The following is a 19,654-nucleotide window of genomic DNA, read 5'->3' as shown; positions in this document are numbered from 1 at the left end:
CCAAGTGTGTGTGTGTGTGTGGGGGGGGGGGATAAATTCCTGCTCCTTGTTGACTTAAGTTATTTGTCTTAATGTGAATAAGTTCATTCTGTGAGTTCATGTCTTGTGCTGATTCAGCTGTACTCACAAGAACACATGTATTAAAATGTGTGCGCACGCACGCACACACACACACATGTGCCAACATATGTGTGTGCACACACACACAAACACATAAACACACACATGCCTTCAGTTTCAGCCGCCTATAATGCTTCTTTCATCTGAACATGAATCAACAACAGTACTATAAGTCATCACTCACCAGTTTGTCACCTGGTTTGACTTCAATGCTGGCATTGGAAGGATAGAAAGCCTGCAATCCCCAAGAAAAAAAAACCACATTAACAATACCTAGGAATAGACCTTTTCTATTTTGAACACAATGTTCAGATATCTCCTGAATTAGCCCCGTGAAAGTGCCATCACATACTGAAAGAAGAGTGAACATTTTGAGATTTGTTCAGTGTAACAATTAACAACCCTAACATGGAGCTATTTCATGGGATTGCCCAACATTTTCTCCAGCTTTCAGCTATGCTTCCTTTTCTAAACACAAAACAGAAGCTGTGGGTTTACTGTACTTGAAAACTTGCAAATACTGTACATTAAACGTCTCAAAAATCATCTTCCCATTGATGTGTTTTCAATGAACAAGGAACCCCCTTCAATGTAAAACTGGACCGCTTGTTATCCGACCAACACGGGAGGAATAGTGAGAGTGGCGAGTATTCTAACGTGTATAAACGTGTAACTGGCGAGTAGAAATGTTCATCTACTCGCCAAATGCGAGTACAGTTGCTGAAACAAATTGTTGGTTTGGCTAGTAAAGTTTGCTCTCCGGCTAGTACATTTTTAGAATCACTAGCCAAAGGCGAGTACACCATTTGTTGGACTTTGAGGGCTGGACATACCTGTGGCCACTGAGGATTGCCCTTGCCAATCATGTGATAGCCTGTACGGTTGTACTGGTAACCTGTGATTACGCTTCCTGCAAATACATTGAAAACATAAAGTAACCAGCCAACAGTGTCATGTACAAGTTGCTGTACTTTATGCTGACACATACGCTCATGGCATCTGACATTTGCATTTTGTAAAATAATTCATATTGATGCTTAATCGCATTGCAGTATTGGACAGACACTGAAACTGTTCTTCAGAACAGCACCTACATCGATTGGTGAATGAACACTTGCCAACACACAACAATGCACCTCTCTTAAAGAATATTTTTTCAGGAATTTGTTCGCATATTATCTGTATAATAGCACGGCATTCATACAGAAAGACTGCAATGTTTACCCAGGCCATGGGAATGTGTTCTGTAAGCGAAGGGATACATGCTGTTTTGCTTGTTGTACTGGCAGCTCATGTCCACATGGTACTCTGCACACACATACACATCAACATTGATTTCATTCACCATCTCAGCAATAATATAATTCAATATGTTCTCCTAAAATAATAACAATTCTGCAACCTTTTCCAAACATCAAAATAACTTCTTGGAAGCTGTGACGTGACTAGCATGTTTCACCTGAATTAAATAGCTAAGAGTAAGACAACAGGGTCCCCACTGGTTTTTAGAAACAAAATTCCATGACTTTTCCATGACTTTCCATGAGCCTCAATAACATTTTCCATGACTAGATCCACAGGTCGCCATTTCCGAACACGCAAACTTTTTACGTCTTGTCATTGCCAGTTTTGACACTGGCTTGCTTTGCACTGAATTTGAGTCAGTTTCTACGCAGTGTCTCTTCGACAAGCAAATCAAGCATTTGCTACGCAGTCAGATTATCGGTAATGTTTGCTGGTCCTGTCATTTCACTAAACTGGACCAGCCACTGTTTGTATCCATCTGCACTTTCGTAAATTCCGTTTCGTAACCGTCACTGTGACTTGACGAACTGTCATTTTTTTCACCGTGATACACAGTTCATTGCGAAGATCTTCCTCGGTAATTCGTTCCAATTCCGCATACTTTTTGTTGTCAAGAAACAACTCGAAAGAAAGTTTCAAACTCATCATCCTCCATCTTGCTTGTCGAAGCGCTAATGTACTTTATCGATGCAAAAACAAAAGCAGAAAACTTCGACGAAACCGACTCAAATGCAGCGCAGACGACACGACGAGATAACGGAAGGAAGTGAGCCTCGCTTTGGCTCAAGTGCCGTTAAAAATACCGTTATTCTCGTATGCAAATACGAACGAGAAGTTGGTCATACGAACAAGCCTTGTGCTGGTGACGCAAATCGGGGAATGGCTGGGCAACGAAAATCGCCGCTGGCGTGCTAAAGGTTAATTTTTTTTCTTTCTTATTTTTGTTAAATTCCATGACTTTCCATGACTTGAATTGAAATTCCATGACTTTCCAGGCCTGGAAAATTAAAAATCAAATTCCATGACTTTCCAGGTTTTCCATGACCTGTACGAACCCTGAGACAACCAATTCTTTAAAACCAGAAATCTTCAACATTTTAGAAAAGCACACTAAAAGTTACATAAGATATTTAGCAACAATCTTCAAACACAGTGCATCTGTATCTCTGCCTATGCCCCCCTCCCCCCCCCCCCCCCCCCCCCCCCTCCAACCCCAGCTGTAACTCAAATCAACTAATTATCCCTGATCACCACAAACTCAACACTTACTGGGACTGTTTGGCGGCACAGCAAAGCTGTATGACATCATGAGAAAAATGCCAGCCACGTTTGGTTGTCTGCAAAACACACAGAAAAACTGAGACTACCTTCACTGTATTGCTGCAATTTCTAACATCAATATTTCAGTTTAACACACTCCCACAACCACACATTCACACCTGCAAATATACAGATACACACACAAGCAAACTTGCACACACAAACGTTCCCAGTATCTTCCACTTTATACCTGGTACAATAATAATCTGACATTTCCAGTTAACAAGAAAAAACACACAAACATGCACTCACTCATACAAAAGAAAACACACACTCGCAAACACACACACACACGCAAACACACCAGCTAGTACTCTCTCTAACCAACAGACATATCCACTGGAAATCACTGACAACTCATTTGCTGTGCACATCGTCAGAAATAGTTTCCTACAGATGTAAGAATGACTACTGATAAACCTCTATCACTGTGAACTTTAACATGACATACATAAAAAATGCCTTATGATACAGTGAGCCACAACAAGTACTACTCACCTTTCAGTAGTGGTGTGCAATCGTATGCCTGAATTGTCTGGAGACTCGTCAACTGGAACAATAAAGATCAAGATAGGTGTCCACCGTGAGAAAACTGACATTGGCTTTTCATATGAACGCAGCACCACAATTGCCAACTTCCCTCAGACTCACACATAAACGGTCAGCAGCACTTGACAGTATAAAGATATGCAGACCTGTACAATGTACAACTAACTTAACAAACAAAATGTACAGTGCTAATAACAGTAAAATGTTCACATATTTTATCTCATATCACGTACCACCCCGCTTCTTTCCATCAGTACGCTAGAAAGTAGAAGGGTGTGTATTTATCGTATTCCCCTAGCAACCAGGAAATATTCAAATAAAAACCACCCTGAATCCTCAATAGCTTGTGGGGTGCAGTCATGGCCGATGGGAACTACTTTCTTGCGATTAAAAAATTCAACTGCAGATAACACACAATCCTGGTGCAAACACTGCATACATAATGTAACACCTATACACTTGAACACATGCAAATCCAATATAAAACCACAAGGTCTGTTTTACTTTGAATCAAAATCAACCTTGTACGGAACAGTGTCACAAGCAATTATCAAACAATTAAGAGCTGAGTCTTTGTTTGGTTCCAATTTCAACTACCAAGGTCTGTAACTCTCATACTTCACAACTTTGACAAAAAAACTGCGATTGATCGTAAATTTATCATTTGACAGTCAACAATGTTTCATTTCATAAACAGAAAACATGCAGCAAATGCCCAATCAAATCTTAGGAAATTAAGCAGTTGCATACACTGTACTGCTTCAAAAAACCAATATTCCTGCAGTATTTTAACTTTCATAACACATTAGGTAAATGAACAAAAGAATGTCATCTGCTATATTATATGGACACAAATTTATTTCCGTACCATAGCAAAACATGAGAAGAACACAAATGTATCTGCATTTGCCGCTACAGCAAAATAACAAGTTAAAAGAGTTAAAATCCAAAAACAGATACACTGCTAATGTAAAAGTGTGTCTGATTTCATATGAACCCCAAATAAGTGCTGTGAAATGATAACGGGATAGAATTATTTTGAGATAACTACACTGCTGTGCATTATTCACTCATAGATCTGCTTCCAAATGCATAGGTAGACTGACAGTGACACCAAGATTTGGACTTGACACAAACCAACAAAAGGTGGCATAAATACCGTACTTTTCGGACTATAAGGCGATACTTTTTTTTTTTTTTTTTTTTACTTAAAATCGTGGAGTCGCCTTTTACACGACGTCGCCTTATTCTCGGATAAAATAGGTTTCACGAGCACTGTGAACTTGAAATCAATGAGCAACTAACAACCATTTAAGTGAACACAATTCAAGCAATGTTGATCGCCGAAAAAATTACCTGAACACTAGTTGCGTTGAAACACGACAGTCGACAGTCGGTCTCTTGACACTTCAACTGGGTACCGCTTCAACTTGCACTTCGACTTTGTCACTGTCAAGATGCCGAAAACGAAGAGAGCTTCATACGATGCTGCCTTCAAGATTAAAGCCATCGATCTTGCGATACGACTGGAGAGCAACCGAAAGGCAGCGTTCGAACTAGGCCTGAATGAATCCATGGTTCGCAAATGGCGTAAACAGAGAGGTCAGCTGTTGGGATGTAAAAAGTCACGCAAGTCTTTCCGCGGAAAAGGTGCACGCTGGCCAGAGCTTGAGGCAGAGTTGGAGGACTGGGTTAATCTTCAAAGGGCCGATGGTCGAGGCGTTTCAACCGTTCAAGTTCGATTGAAGGCAAAGGAGATGGCAGCGGCGAAGAATACTGACGAATTCACTGGGAGAGCGTCATGGTGCTTTCGTTTTATGCGGCGGAGGAATCTGTCGGTTCGCATGAAGACAACAATGTGTCAACAGTTACCGCCCGACTTTGAAGAGAAACTTGTCAGTTTCCGAAATTTTGTTTCCGAAGTGATCGCGGAACATAGTGTCGGTCACGATCAGATTATAAACATGGACGAGGTGCCGCTGCAATTTGACATGCCTCTGACCCGCACAGTGAACAAAAAGGGAGCAAAGTCGGTCAACTTGCGCACCACTGGTCATGAAAAAACACATTTCACAGTTGTCCTCGCATGCACAGCAAGTGGCCAAAAACTCCCACCGATGGCGATCTTCAAACGTAAAACCATGCCGAAGGAACAGTTTCCGAAAGGGATCGTCGTCGAAGTCAATCCCAAAGGTTGGATGGATGAGCTAAAGATGATGAGTTGGCTGAGGCAGTGTTACAGCAAACGTACAGGCGGATTCTTCCGCAGGACCAAGTCTGTGTTGGTGATGGACAGCATGCGAGCACACATCACAAAAAAACGTGAAGGAAGCAGTCGGCAAACTGAACTCTGTGCCAGTCATCATCCCAGGAGGAACAACCAAGCATCTCCAACCCCTCGACATCTCCTGCAATCGTCCCTTCAAGACCCATCTTCGTGGCTTGTGGGAAGCATGGATGAGTGAAGGCGATCACTCCTTCACGAAAACGGGACGACTTCGACGCGCTACCATCGCAGAGATAGCTGTAGATACAGAGCTGCAAAGTGTAGAACCTCTCGCATGCGGAAGTCGTTTATTCCATCCGCCATCTCAGTTCTTAATGATACCACTTAGTGCATGCATGTGAAACTGAAAAATGTACAATGGTGTTTTCCTCAGAGCTAGCTAGGAATGCATTGTACTCTAATGTTGTCATGTTATTGTTGTGTTTTTTATCTTCATGTTTTAAAATTATCTCCACAACTTATAAAGTATACTTTTACACTAGAATTATGTTTAAACAAATTAAGTATGTATGTTTAATACTATTCTTATGAAGTTTTTTTACAACTATTTAGAATAGAACAGGATGGATGTTTTGAATGTCAATCACTGGGAGCAGTCAGAAGAGTAAGAATTTCGTTTTGTTCTCACTATCATTTGCTTATGAAGATCATGATGTTGTTCTATTGCTTAGTCAGTCCTAGAAATAATGTCCTAGACCTGTCTTACCTTGCTGTTATCAGTATTTTTGCCCTCTTTCATTACGATGCTATGGTATTTCTGTGGGTCTCCACATGTGTTTGTTTATAAGGCGGAAGTGACCTCCCCTTGTACACAATAGGCCCTCAGAGGAAGCCTACGGACAGACTAGAATAGAACATGCACATAACACAGAATGTCTGCACAGCACACACACACACACAGCAATACAGCACACCGTCTTGTACCTCCTTCTGCCCTGCCGAAGTCGGGGTATCCTTTTTAATCCACCGAACAATTAATATCCACAGCCATGTGTGTCTCCTGCCTCCGAACACACACGCTACAGAGCTCGACTCGATGTGCGCAGTTTCGTATAAAAATTATTTTCCAAATTTCCCCACTGTGTTTTATAAAATAATCATATTATGAAAACACATACATTCTTATCTTAGTTGTTATGTATTCATTGTTAGTAAACATCGGCATTATTCATGTTTTACTTTAAACGCAATCATTGTTATTTATAGATCACAGGCACCTGATGTAAGTAGGTCACACACGTGTAAATGTTGTGCCCAGTCCTTGTTTTTGTTTCTGTTATTATTTTAGTTAGCAGGTCTAGTTGAGCACGTATTAAGTATCATGTACCCACTACTAGTCATTGTGCATTTTAGTTAATGGACTGATGATGTCATTTGTATGGAGTCGACGCACGTGCGAGGATATGTATGTGTGGGAGGGGGGGGGGGGGGCGCGGGAGATGGAAGCTTGCTGTATGTATGTAATGTATATATTGTGTGTGATACGTGGAAATGTGATACTATTTATTTGCATGTATGATACAGGTACAAATGTGATAATTGTAGGCTTATACTAGTGATTACTGTGTGTGATACATGAAATGTGATATGAATGCTGTTTTTATATGTTATACTCTTACTTTCTCCCAAGCGCAAGACAAATTCTTCCATGAAAATTGAAGCCAATAAAATTTGAGTTGAGTTGAGTTGAGTTGAGGTGTGCACCTGGGTTGTGAAGGCATGGGAGAAGGTGTCAACACGAACAATCGTCAACGGCTTCAGGAAAGCTGGCATCATCGAAGCAGACGGTCAAGCTGACAACGCTGTAGCAGACGACGAGGACGATACCGAACCGGAAACGGAAGATGAGGACACAGCTGGACCATCTACTTCGACGGGTGGGAACCGCTCGCGTGCCATGTCAGCAGCGGCTTTCATGAACTTCTTTTGTTCGGACTCTGAGGGTTCAGATTTCTCTGGATTTTCTGGGAGTGAGAGTGACGACGACGACGACGAGTGACGATTGAGGTACCGCTGATCTTTTCCCTGACTTTCTGTTTGAAACAGTGTTTCCTGCCGATTTTGAGCGGTCGCCATGTTTGATCATTGATGTTGTTTTTTGTTTTTTTCTATGTACGATGTTTTTCTTCATTTTTTTCTTTCATCCCATCGCCTTATGCACGACACCATCACCTTATCCATGGCATCGCCTTATTCTAGGCTTTTTTCATTTTTTTTTTAAAAAGTAGGGGGTGCGCCCTATACACGGCAGCGCCTTATAGTCCGAAAAGTACGGTACACCCTTTTTGTTTAAACAACAAAGACAAAATGTGGAATAAATAGATTACACACACACCCTCTACCTGAATTAAAAAGTATGGGCCTTGGTTTGCGGTCATGAAAAAGCACAAACTTTTCATGATCCGCAAACTAATCTACCAATAGTTGTACATCCACTGAGACAAGGTGTGTAACCTCAAAACAGTATCCCCAAACACCAGTAAACATTTGTTCATCAGCAGTCTTGCTGAGTTTTTCTCTCCCATTCCTTCCCCCTTCATCTACATCCTCCTCTCCTCTCCGCTACCTACTTACCCCCCCCCAGACAAGTTCATTCACATTGAAATGCTGTGAAGTACACACAAAGTCAACACCACAAAGTCATTTACTTCCTTAAAATCTATTTCTAGGGCCAGGTAATATGCTGAAGGAGAACACCCCTTGCTGTACCTGTCAACTGGCCAAATCCATCACCCCAGGCTAAAACACAATTAATGCCCAGCCAGTCCCTCTGACCTGTCATGTACATTCATCAATCACTATAGCCTTTCGTGACAAAATGTGGCTAATTGCTGGAGGGTACCCCTAGTTGGACACGGTCATGGAGTTGCAGCAGATAATTTACAATAACCCCATCCCCACTCCCAATCTCAGTACAGTCAGAACACCAAATTCTCACAAAATCATGCCTCAAAAGAAGAGTCTTAAAATGGAGGTTAGTTTACAGATATATTATAAACAGAAACTGAACAATCTGAGTCTTTAAAAGGTGGTTGGGAGGTGTTGTCTTAAATTGGGGGGGGTCTAAAACTAAATTGGGGACCAGGGAGGGGGTCCACAGTACCAGTGATATTCTGTAACTCTCTCTCTCTCTTACTCACACAGCCACACACTGAGCTTTAACCAGTCAACACATCTGACAGGCTTACCACTGAAAGATTTTGCATAGTGGATCTGCATCACTATGGTTTTAATTGTTGTCCTCCGACCAATCCTGAATCCAACCCCTATGAACACAGGACACCATGTGATTAAACACATCCACATCAAAAGTTTTACTTTGACGTGAAGAGATAAAAAAAAACCTTATCATTACCACAAAGAATAAAGGATAAGTATTTTCACAGATACATAATATAACTATTTATTTTAAGAACAACTATTTAAGTTCCCTATCGAGGTAAAAAATTCAATGAACCAGTCAGTGTGCACTATCATTTAAACTTACAATACAGTAATATCCCACAGTAATAGCTTCATAAATTCCAACATTGCTGGCCAACCTTCACGCTTGCTGGCCTTATACTTGTCAACTTATGTGAAACTGAGATTTTCCTTCTTGACATCAAAATGCTTTTCATACACACAGCCTACTCATCTTGTTCAATGCTACATAAAAAGCTCCATCGCCTGTCAACCTGTTAGGTTAGGCTGTATCATACTAGGTATCATTTTTTCACAATGTCAGACATGCAGTTTAATTCCACCAGAACCAAGAAACCAGCTCTCACCATCCGGAAGCTGTGTGGGTGGTGCATTCTTGGCCCAGGCAAACATTATCTGCTGTGGACCACCTCTGCAGATGGGTGGACATCCCCTGAAACCCAGATAAATTAAAAATAATTATATACATGTACAAAACTGACACATACACATTCTTGGGGTCACTTCATGAACGATTTTCCACTGCTGGTACAGTGTATGACCAAGTCACCGATTCAAGCTTCATTTTCTAAATTCTGTTCCTTGGGAGACAAACAAAGGAAGTAACAGAACATTTATGCGACGCCATTATTCACACTGAGACATATTCTAGATTTTTAATTTTCTATTTATATTACAGATTTCACTTCGGAAGAGAGGGCCAAGAACAGAGTACTTGGTTTGGTAGGTCCTTGTCGTATATATATATATATATATTATTAAATTAGAGATTTGAAAATGAAGTATTTGTTCAGGCCACAGACTGCCCCTTGTGTGCAGTATCTGTCCATATAAAACTACCATTTGAACACAGAACTTTACACTATGTTCTTTGCAAGCAGGAAACCTCACTAATTACTGAGTCTAAACCCTGCAGGGTAGTGCCAACTAACACACAAACTGCAGTTCTAGCAAATGATCCACCAGCCACTAAGATTTGAAAGCATTCAGGTTAACATTTTTGAAACGCAAAGCATATAACTATAAAAACATGGACATAGTTGACTTTACAAACAGTCCAACTTTCAACACCTACATAAAAGGAAAGTAACACTGCTGCATTTTTTGTATAGGGGTGAAAGGAATACATGTATGTCAACAAGAATCAACACACTTGCAACACTCGTGCTGATAGCGTTTATATCCTACAATACACACATATTTGACGTCTGTTTTCGGCCAGCCTACTGGCTGAATGAACGTGTTAATACCCACCAGATGTCATCTTTACTGTAGGGTCCATCCTGACACCCATACATCAGTATGTGATGAGCTGTGTCAGCGTTTGCCAGGGCCTCAAATTTCACTGCAAACAAGTGGTTAAAATCCAATAAATTCAAACCATACGACCAACACCCTGGACAAGTTTGTTTGTTTATTTATCTGCTTGCTTGTTTCTTGGCAAGAGTAGTTGCTCAATAAACTATGTTACGCTTTAACAATAGACAATGTTTCAGAAATAATTCTGTTAGATTTTTTTTCACATGCTGTGGAAAAGTTCTATTCCTTGAAAGTGAGGCAGACAGAGTTACATATAGCTGTCAGGGGCAATTACCAGTGGAGACATGAATAATCCGTTCTCATCTGCATGTGTTTGAACGAAAAAGAGCACAAAATATCTAGCAGGCATCATCATTTTTCTTTCAAAAACATGCAGAATAGCCGTAAGTACCACTAAGCTATATAGATCTCAGCTCGTCTCATCTTCAAGGAATATATAACGGTTCCACTGCCCATGATAATCTAGACATAGTTATTCCTGCAATTGATCAATTTTTAACATGTCAGAAGTGTCAGACTGACTTTCTGCTGTTGTTTTTAAGCTATAGATACTAAACATGTTCTAATGATCAAAATACTGAATGAAAGAGTGTGACATGAAGTTCTTGTACATCATTGTAAAGAGTGTGAATGACGTTTTAGTTTAGATGTCAAGCGCTTAGAGCAAGCCTTTTTAACGAAAGTTTTTGATTTAGCGCTATATAAATGTTCTTATTATTATTATTATTATTATTATTATTAAAATCTTGCTGTAGACATTAACTTGATTAAGCTAAAGTATTCTATGCTCATTTCATATTTGCAGTGGTTGCGCATAATGTTAACAACCATGATGAACCAACTACACCACAGGGACAACACACACACACACACACACAAAAGGTCAACATTCAGCCGATGAAATTTACATGACCCTATATCAAGTATAAAAAATTAAAAAAAAAGCTCAGCTTTGAACATTCATTTTCATTGTCTGGCTCCCACTGAAAGGGAGTTCCACCACGTCAACTTTAGACACAGACGTATAACCCTTTCAGAGATGGAGATAAAATGTAAATAAAAGTAAGCAATTCCCCTCTTATTCTATCACAGCCCCAGCTGTTGCATTTTCAGAAAGCATGATTCCCAGGCAGTGCAAACCCTATCATTTTTTCCCCAATAGTACAAACAGGAAAAAGCAACTGTCACTCTGGCACAACTGTCAATGTAACAGGATGTAAGTTGCAACTCACCCACATACAATTCCTCTTCATTGACTTCATAACTGGTACACAGATAAGCATCAGGCTGGAAGAGACAATGTATACAAGTGAAAGTATAGGTAACAATGCAGGGATCAATAAAACTGAATGCTTTGGTACATGCAGCTGCAGTAGACAAAGTAGCTAGTAGCACAGAGAGGCGCCAATTTCAGGGTCATATACACACACAAATATCTTCACAGTCAATGATGATATATTAAGACCACATAAGTTTTAGACTGCGTTCTTGTTTATTCCAACCCATCAACTATAGAAGATGTATACAAATTATATACATGAAACCAAAATAAGTCATTCATCTTCTTTGCGCTTCTACATGTAGTTCTAATTCATGTGCAAGACAAATTAACAAAACATTGAACAAAATCACAGCCAATCTAAAACTGACACAATGTCTTTTCCAAGAATCTCAAGATACTTTTCAAGATAAAAATCTAACAAAAATTGATCTGGAAAATGCTATTTTCAGGTCACTTTTGAGCATCCCCAACAAACCCCTCTTTTCCATTGACATGTCAGCTGCAGAGCACCTGGTCAAATAACACATTACACTTGATCAATACTACACCTGCAGGAGCCAAAACATAGTTTTCTTTTAAAATCACTGTGTCCTATCTGTACATGGCCTGATTTAAAAACAAGTTCCTTATACACATGATACAAACTTAGGTCATGAAAAGAAAACACTCAACACTGTACAGCTTCAAACAAAACCCATCATACTGCATCACCACCTCAAACAGACACAAATTATTAGAACCTTCGGGGGCAGGGGGCATAGCTCAGTCAGTACTGTACCTTGCTTTACAGTTGTCACTTGTCAGAGGTTGTAATTCCCAGGATTGCTCAGAGATTTAATTTTAACACTCCACTTTGTGCACACTCTTAACTTGTTGGTGTCCAAAACCCTTGTATGCAAGCATGTACATGATGAGGATCCCAAGCTCTCAGCGAAAGTGTAAGGGCATGGAAAAAACCCACACACAAAATTAGAGAAAACAAAAAAATACCGGGCAGTGCAATTTCCAGCTCGAATTTCATCTGACGAAAAGACAGTAAGTATCTGCACACCAATAACACACACAAGAAACTTACCTGTAGAGGTTTGGCCCCCTTCATGAGAATGTCCATGTGTGAATGTGATGTGGCAGAAGAGGCGGAGACACCTGTATCCACCACAGCTGCCAGAGTTGTTGCTAGGCAATAGAAAAGGGATGCCAGGTGAAGAAGGCCTCTCATCTTGGTGTACAGGCCTTGTCCGACTTTACCATACAAGGCCTTTTACTTCTTTTCTTGGAATTGTAGAATCAAACAAACCTGAACAGACAAGAAAATAAAGTATAATCAGTAGCTATAGGAGGACGCTTTTGTGCATCTAGGCAAAGAAACAATCATACTTGCTAGAGACCCCATGCAACTTGAAGTTAAATTTACAGCATGTTCTTGGGGAAAAAAAACATCCACGCTTATGACACACACACCCACTCAACCCAAATCGTCCATGCCCAAGATATTATCCAAGCTGTAACTGTCATTGATAGGTCAATCCATCCACTCACAGTGCTCTCTTTAGTTTGCCAATCGCTTTGCCCATTTTACACAAAAGTCTACCTAAAGAGTGTACTGACAACAAAACTTCCCATGTTTACAGTTAACATGTGCCAAAGAGGTACGTAGCACTAGCAGATCTTTGCTCCCTTGTTGATGAAAACAAGTTGACCGGAGAAAAAATTGTCTGGCAAGATTCAACACTTAATGTGTTAATGTCTCCAACATGCTCTATTGATTAATGCTTGTCACATCTGGCAAATAATCGACTGCTGCTTGTTTTCCCACATTGGCTGTTAACAAAGCAGATGAGTGATTGTGTTCAGAAGTTATCACACACACACACACACACACAATCAACCAATGATAAATCGTGACACACAAGAGGATTGATGCTCAAAGAAGCAAACTACAGTTATCCGAAGCAGGTGAGCACACCACAGACTGACAGAGACACAAACAGCACATCTCTGTGTTTAGACTGATGTTAGATTCACCTATTCCCAAGCAAATGAAACATGGTCATGTTCTTCATTGAAATGTGAACTGAAACACTGAGAAATTGTTTAAGGCACAGTTCTTCCCATGTAAATGAATTGACCATCTTAGACCTGTCCAGGCTTTTACATGAGATAAAAACATCCTTCCAGTTGAAAATATAACCAACAAGAGGCGAAGCCATCAAGGCTCACGTAAGAAATCGACAAACAGTAACACAAACTCAATCACTCTGTCACACATACACACACACACACACACAGAGAAAGAGAATAGGTGAAACTGTGCAAGAAAGCGAGACACTAGATCTAGATCTGTCTGTCTGCATGTACACTAGTTTCGGCCCGCTCAAAATAATAATGACCGAGACTTTCAGTACTTCCTTCGCGTGACGTCTAACCCTCTTACGTCATAATGTGACGTCAATGTAATGTGACGTCTTCAAATGTTAGAGTTTCTACCACAGACATACACATGCACAAACACACACACACACACGCACGCACAGACAGACAAAGTTACGATCGCATAGGCCACACTTACGTGAGCCAAAAATCACCATCCTGGCTGCTCGTTATGCAGAATTGGATTTTTGTGTGAATAAATTTCTTAAAAGCTACACTTGTGTCAATCTGATAAATTAATTGATATAAAATGTCCAGTCTGCACATAAGGCAGTCAGTAGGTTGATGTTTGATATGTGTCTGAAGAAAGGGAAGATTTGACCCACGAAAAAGCCTGGCCAAATCTGAGATGGTGAGCCAAATGTTTTCAGGGGAAGGATTGCACCTTTAATCTGATCTCCCAAGCTTCCTGGTCTGGTGTAGTGACTCAGTTATCCCTAAACCAACCTATCTGTCATCTGATTGCTTCAGCTTACAATTACAGGCAAATCCAGCTAACTCACAAACGGTTAAGTCAAAAATTCGCTTAGCACACAAAGAAATTCTGGTCCGGAATTATCCCTCTTTATCTATGTGTACAAAGTACCCTGAGCTCGAAATGGGATTTCTCTTACGTAAGTCGAAAGACGGATAGCACACAACAGAAAGTCAGTCCCAAAGACAAAGTTTACTCTATATTTACTACAGCAACTCGAAACACGAAACTTGGCGTCTCACACTAGCGCATTGTGTAACCTTATTCCCTTCTTCTCTACACGGACGCCACACCGACTGGTCAGTCGGCACGCAATAAAGTATGAACTGAAGTTAGGAGGGGGCGAGGAGTAAGGAGGGGGCGAGGAGTAAGGAGAATTATCCAACTCCAAGAAAACATTCTGAAAAAAGTGGGGAAGTGGTGACAAGGCAGTGAACGCACTCACCATGCACTGACATCATACGAAAGCAGCCACACCGTCAAACACAGCACAGAGGCAGAGGCAGGTGTGCAGATGCTTTGTGAGAATACGCGTTGAAAACCAGTTTGAATAAAAAAAAAACAGCAGATAGAGCCGCATGTCATAATCATTCTTCTTGTCTGGCTTTATTGACTGCATGCCGATCTTGTGGCAGTGACTTTTCACTCTTCAGTCGGACTGTACACAAACCGCTCTCACTCTTCCTCACTGACTACCCTAAGCCCTGACAACTGATCCTTGGAAATTGTTTGGAAGAGTACACCTCTCTATTTCTCTCCAATGCTCTTCCTGCTGACTTCGGTGACACCGGACACCCCACTGAGTTTAGCCAGCTACCCCCCCCCCCCCCTCCTCTCTCTCTCTCTCTCCCCCAGCCATGTACTGTTTGGTGCTGTGGCCAGAGAGGTGTCACCGGCTAATTGAGGCCAGCTGCACTGTTCACTCAGAGCAAAACTAGTTGACTGTGTCTAACTTTTGACAAAGCAACACAACTGAAGGGTTCACAGATTAGGTAACCGACTCACTGGTCAAGGCTGCAGGGAAACAAGAGTATCTTGTCAATGAAAGAGCTAGGTTACACACAGATACGCGATGCTGAGAACGGTGGCCGATTTTTCACTCTCTTTCTCGGAGGGCCTTCATCATTGCAGGGACTGCTGTAAAGAAATGCTTGCTCAGAAACTAACTCTTTTTGCATTGAAACATGCACCAGAACTGGTGGACACCATCGACAATGTCAAACATGAAATCGAAGCAGTTTGCTTGAGGAAACGGTCGTCAGCAACTCAAACTTCTCTGTTTTCTTTTTTTAAGAAAATCTGAGGTGACTTTCTTTGTGGCCCCGCCCCCTCCCTCTGTAAGGACCCCCCCCTCCATAAGGACCGATTTTTGTCAACATTTTCAAGGTCGCTAGAGAGGGGTTCCACTGTACTATGACCAAGTCGAAATTTCGGATAGGACACAATAACAATTCGGTCCCTTCAATTTCGTCTTATCCGGATTTGCCTGTACACCCATATGAGATATCCTTCAGTATTACAAATGGGGGTCTGCCACTTTCGTACTCGTAGCTTGACACTTCACAGTTAAAACTCAGATAGTTACCCATTTTCTGGACAGATTGTGTTCTTAGGCATCAATGCCTAAAGGATTTTTGGCATTGTTGATTTTGTGCTTCATCTTATTGCTAAGACAGTTTAGTTTGCTTTTCTGTTTTATTTGATGATTAAGATTTGGATGTTGTTGTGTGAATGTGTGTGTGTGTGTGTGAGAGAGAGAGAGAGAGAGAGAGAGAGAGTGTGTGTGTGTGTGAGGGGGGGGGCGGTTATTTTTTTTTTAAAGCATGTAGAGCTGTCATCAGGACTTATGCTATGGGAAAGGGATGTATTGTTATAAATTAATTAATATATCATCCTGTCAAGCTTTATGATACCCTTGAAAAATGAAAAGCAAGCAATAACACACATGTGCGCGCAAAATTACAAACCAGCAAACTCATGTGTCTGAATAACTGACACTGTAAATAACACTAACAGTGACTGTCCGATTTGAATCAAAACATAACTCAGAATAACAGACATCTTGGTCAGTAGTAATTACAAGCTCATGTACGTCATTTCCCGTATACACCTAAGCAAAGTTGTGTGGTCCTTAGGAATTCATAATGGTTTTGTTATAACAATAAAAAACGCTCGCGCTGGACCCGAGTACTCTTCAGACTGGCTCGCTCAATAAATATAAATGTTTGGAATGTCTGTGGTGTGAATGTTGGTTTCTGACCAGAAATGCAGATCTATCTCTGGCCGATTCATAGAATCAACCTACAAACTGCGACCTCATCTGTGATCAGATATGTTTCGACAAGCATTAAACGGATGAAATTAACCACATGCAGTTTATTCTTCAGAAAAATGCACACACAAAATGGGTTGGGTTCGGTGATTTGTACATAAACGTCTTCCTCGCGATAGATTCGCTTATTATTTTGTCTTATGAAGCCGCCATCAACACGAACACAATGATTGCAGAAGCAAACTCTGTACCTACACGACCGAGACACAAGACTGATTATTTCACAGCTGCGATGAGAATAGAGAACAAAGACGTTTTGGGTAAGCTTACTCATGTCAGGTCTTCACTGACAAGCTAGGAACAGACGGAAAATTCCGAACAAAAGTAAATGACGTCAAAGTCTCTTTCGCTTTGCGTGTAACTTTGTCATGACGTATTTTTGTGTGACGCGTTCGGCTGTTCTATCAGGTCAATGGCTGCGTGTTGCCCCGCCGATGTGAACTCCTCCTACGGCCAAGTCGTTTTTGTGGTTTATTTCGCATTTAGGTCCTAGGTAACATTATGAAGTTTTAATACGATCAATCGGACCTATTATCAAGTTAGTGTATCAACTTTTGAACGAACTGCGCCCAGTAGTTTCCCAGCAATAAGCTGTTAAGCGGAGAAAGACACACAGACACACAATTAACGTCTGCTGAGCCCTTGTACTAGCGTACTCGGGGATAAAGTAATAAGATGGAGATGATTTTCCAACAGCTGTGGCAGTAGCAAATGATCTGTACACCCACGGGGCAGGGCCCATTGAACACAGCTTCACTTTTTCCACAGTTTAAAATTGTAGGTTTTTATAAGACTTTAGGCAAGAGTGTGTGTGTTATGTCTTATGTCTGTCTGCTTGTCTTATCCTCTTATCTGTCTGTCACCCTGTCCAATCTTATGGGTGTATGGGTGTCTTGTATTTTAGTGACTTTTGATTATTGTTGGGTGGAACTTCAAGAAGAATCTATTATTTGTATTATTATCTAAGAGTATACATTATAAATGATACCACCACCATCATTAACCCCCCCCCCCCTCCCCACTCCCTCTCTTTCTTTTTATCAGTATTGTAATCTGCATGTTTAGTTATGTTATGCTCCGGCCTTACTTGTAGGCGAACGGTATGTTATATGTCCGTCTGTCTGTCCTAATGTTGTAATATATGTCTTGTATACTTGCCATTTACATATTTATTATACATGTTGAAGGATGAATGATAATACATTGTAGACGGATGCATGTTATTGATTAAAAGCCCCACAATGATGTGCTTGGCAACAAAAACAAAAAAAATAAAGTAATAAGATTAAGATAGAGATGATTTTCCAACAGCTGTGGCAGTAGCATCTGTACACCCACGGGGCAGGGCCCATTGAACACTTTGAGTTTTGTCAAATTAATTATGATTTAAAACAATAGCAAGTGTTTTCATCACTATCAGCCATAAAGCAATAATGACAACTGCTGTTAATTATCTGAACAAAGAAACCTCTCTGTGATCACAGATCGATCGAGTGCCTTCATCACTATCAATTTAAACTCATGGGCTTTAAAATTTAGCAGATTGTTACAACATGTATATATATATACCTCTTCATTAAGCTTAATCAAGCGCATAAATAGCTATGCATCAACTACTAATTTCACACACTGTTGTAATCTTCTTATCAATTACATTACAGCAAAAGCAACAAGTGTGTGTTGCGAACAACCTGTTACTTGTGTGATCAAATTTACATTGAAATCAATACCGCACAACTGTGATGATGATTGCAAGTTACAGATTTATTTACAATCAAGACTGTGGTTTTATTTTCCTAACACAACAGCAGACCTGTGCTTTTATTTTCCTAACACAACAGCAGAATATTTTCCATGACTGTGTTACTATTAGTCAAGTTAGTGTGTGTGTGTGTGTGTCTCACGGTGTGGACTGGTGTGTTATTTCTGTTGTTTTGATTTTGGCTCATTTCATTTACGTTTTATTTAAACCTTTCAGAAATGTCAACTTCCTTCAAAGGTTTCCTTTCTATTTAAAGTAGATTTCCTTTTCATTGGTTTTGTAGACAGGAAGAAGCTGAAGTGGAGTCCAGTGTAAATTGTAATCTCAAGCTTCAACAACTTCACTGCTGAAGTAAAACTTTCAACTGCAACAAGAGAGTGGTGGATGTACCGGTATATTTTATCAGTCAGATCGACCCATTCGTAGAAAGTACGGAGAATCTAGATACGGCCTGCAATTTGTATGACATTTTCGTTAAATCGTAATGTGATTGTGACAGTGCCGCTTAACCGTCAGTTCCAGCCCAGTGGGAGAATGCCAAAACTCACCTGTTGAGGGCAGTCAACAGTAACAGATGGAACGTTCACAAACACACAAAATCACGCTGCTCGCGAAGATTTCCGTGTACCTGACATATAGCATGTCTCGCTGTCCCAGCTTTCCCTCCTGGAGCGGTCAGATCGGCGCAGTACAGTCACAATCTGCCTCTAACGTTTTCTACTTGACTCTAGTTTCGCTCATTTTACGACGACAGCGCTGTTGGGCGGCAAGGGGGACAACTCTCTTTCCCTTAAATGACCGAAGCCCACAGGCACAGGAACTGAGGAAGGCTTAAAACATTTATTTGTTCCAAATCACATTAACTCACAGTTCATCCTGCAATCAAAAACAATGAGTAGGGGTGTATCAAAAAGTCTTTTTTATTTTTTATTCTGGACGAATTTACGTTTCACAGTAGCGTTTCATGAACATTTGGCCAGTAGCTTTTGAGGGAATCAGCGCTGTCTACACTGACTGACTGACTCACAACTGAGTGACATGCACAAATA

The 19,654-nt window shown here is 40.7% G+C and overlaps 1 protein-coding gene across 3 annotated transcripts in view; it reads right to left on the bottom strand.

Annotated features, from left to right (window-relative positions):
• The window catches only part of LOC138979351 (peptidyl-glycine alpha-amidating monooxygenase B-like), a 38,416-nt gene extending 19,024 nt beyond the window's left edge, over positions 1-19,392 (bottom strand). Inside the window, exons 1-11 of one of the 3 annotated variants that reach the window (XM_070352041.1) lie at positions 19,154-19,392; positions 12,682-12,903; positions 11,557-11,611; positions 10,259-10,349; positions 9,352-9,437; positions 8,770-8,847; positions 3,244-3,295; positions 2,695-2,762; positions 1,345-1,428; positions 954-1,030; positions 305-355 (exon numbers count right to left, since the gene is read on the bottom strand). In XM_070352041.1, coding sequence (XP_070208142.1) covers positions 305-355; positions 954-1,030; positions 1,345-1,428; positions 2,695-2,762; positions 3,244-3,295; positions 8,770-8,847; positions 9,352-9,437; positions 10,259-10,349; positions 11,557-11,611; positions 12,682-12,825 — 786 coding nt within the window. In that variant the 5' untranslated portion in view covers positions 12,826-12,903; positions 19,154-19,392. The remainder of the gene's footprint in view (positions 1-304; positions 356-953; positions 1,031-1,344; positions 1,429-2,694; positions 2,763-3,243; positions 3,296-8,769; positions 8,848-9,351; positions 9,438-10,258; positions 10,350-11,556; positions 11,612-12,681; positions 12,904-19,153) is intronic. The other 2 variants (XM_070352047.1, XM_070352059.1) reach the window with 2 other exon arrangements.
• Between the last annotated feature and the right edge of the window lie 262 nt (positions 19,393-19,654).

This window comes from Littorina saxatilis, linkage group LG1 (assembly GCF_037325665.1).
Source record: "Littorina saxatilis isolate snail1 linkage group LG1, US_GU_Lsax_2.0, whole genome shotgun sequence".
NCBI classification, from domain to species: domain Eukaryota; kingdom Metazoa; phylum Mollusca; class Gastropoda; order Littorinimorpha; family Littorinidae; genus Littorina; species Littorina saxatilis.
This window is presented reverse-complemented; position numbering and strand designations above follow the sequence as displayed.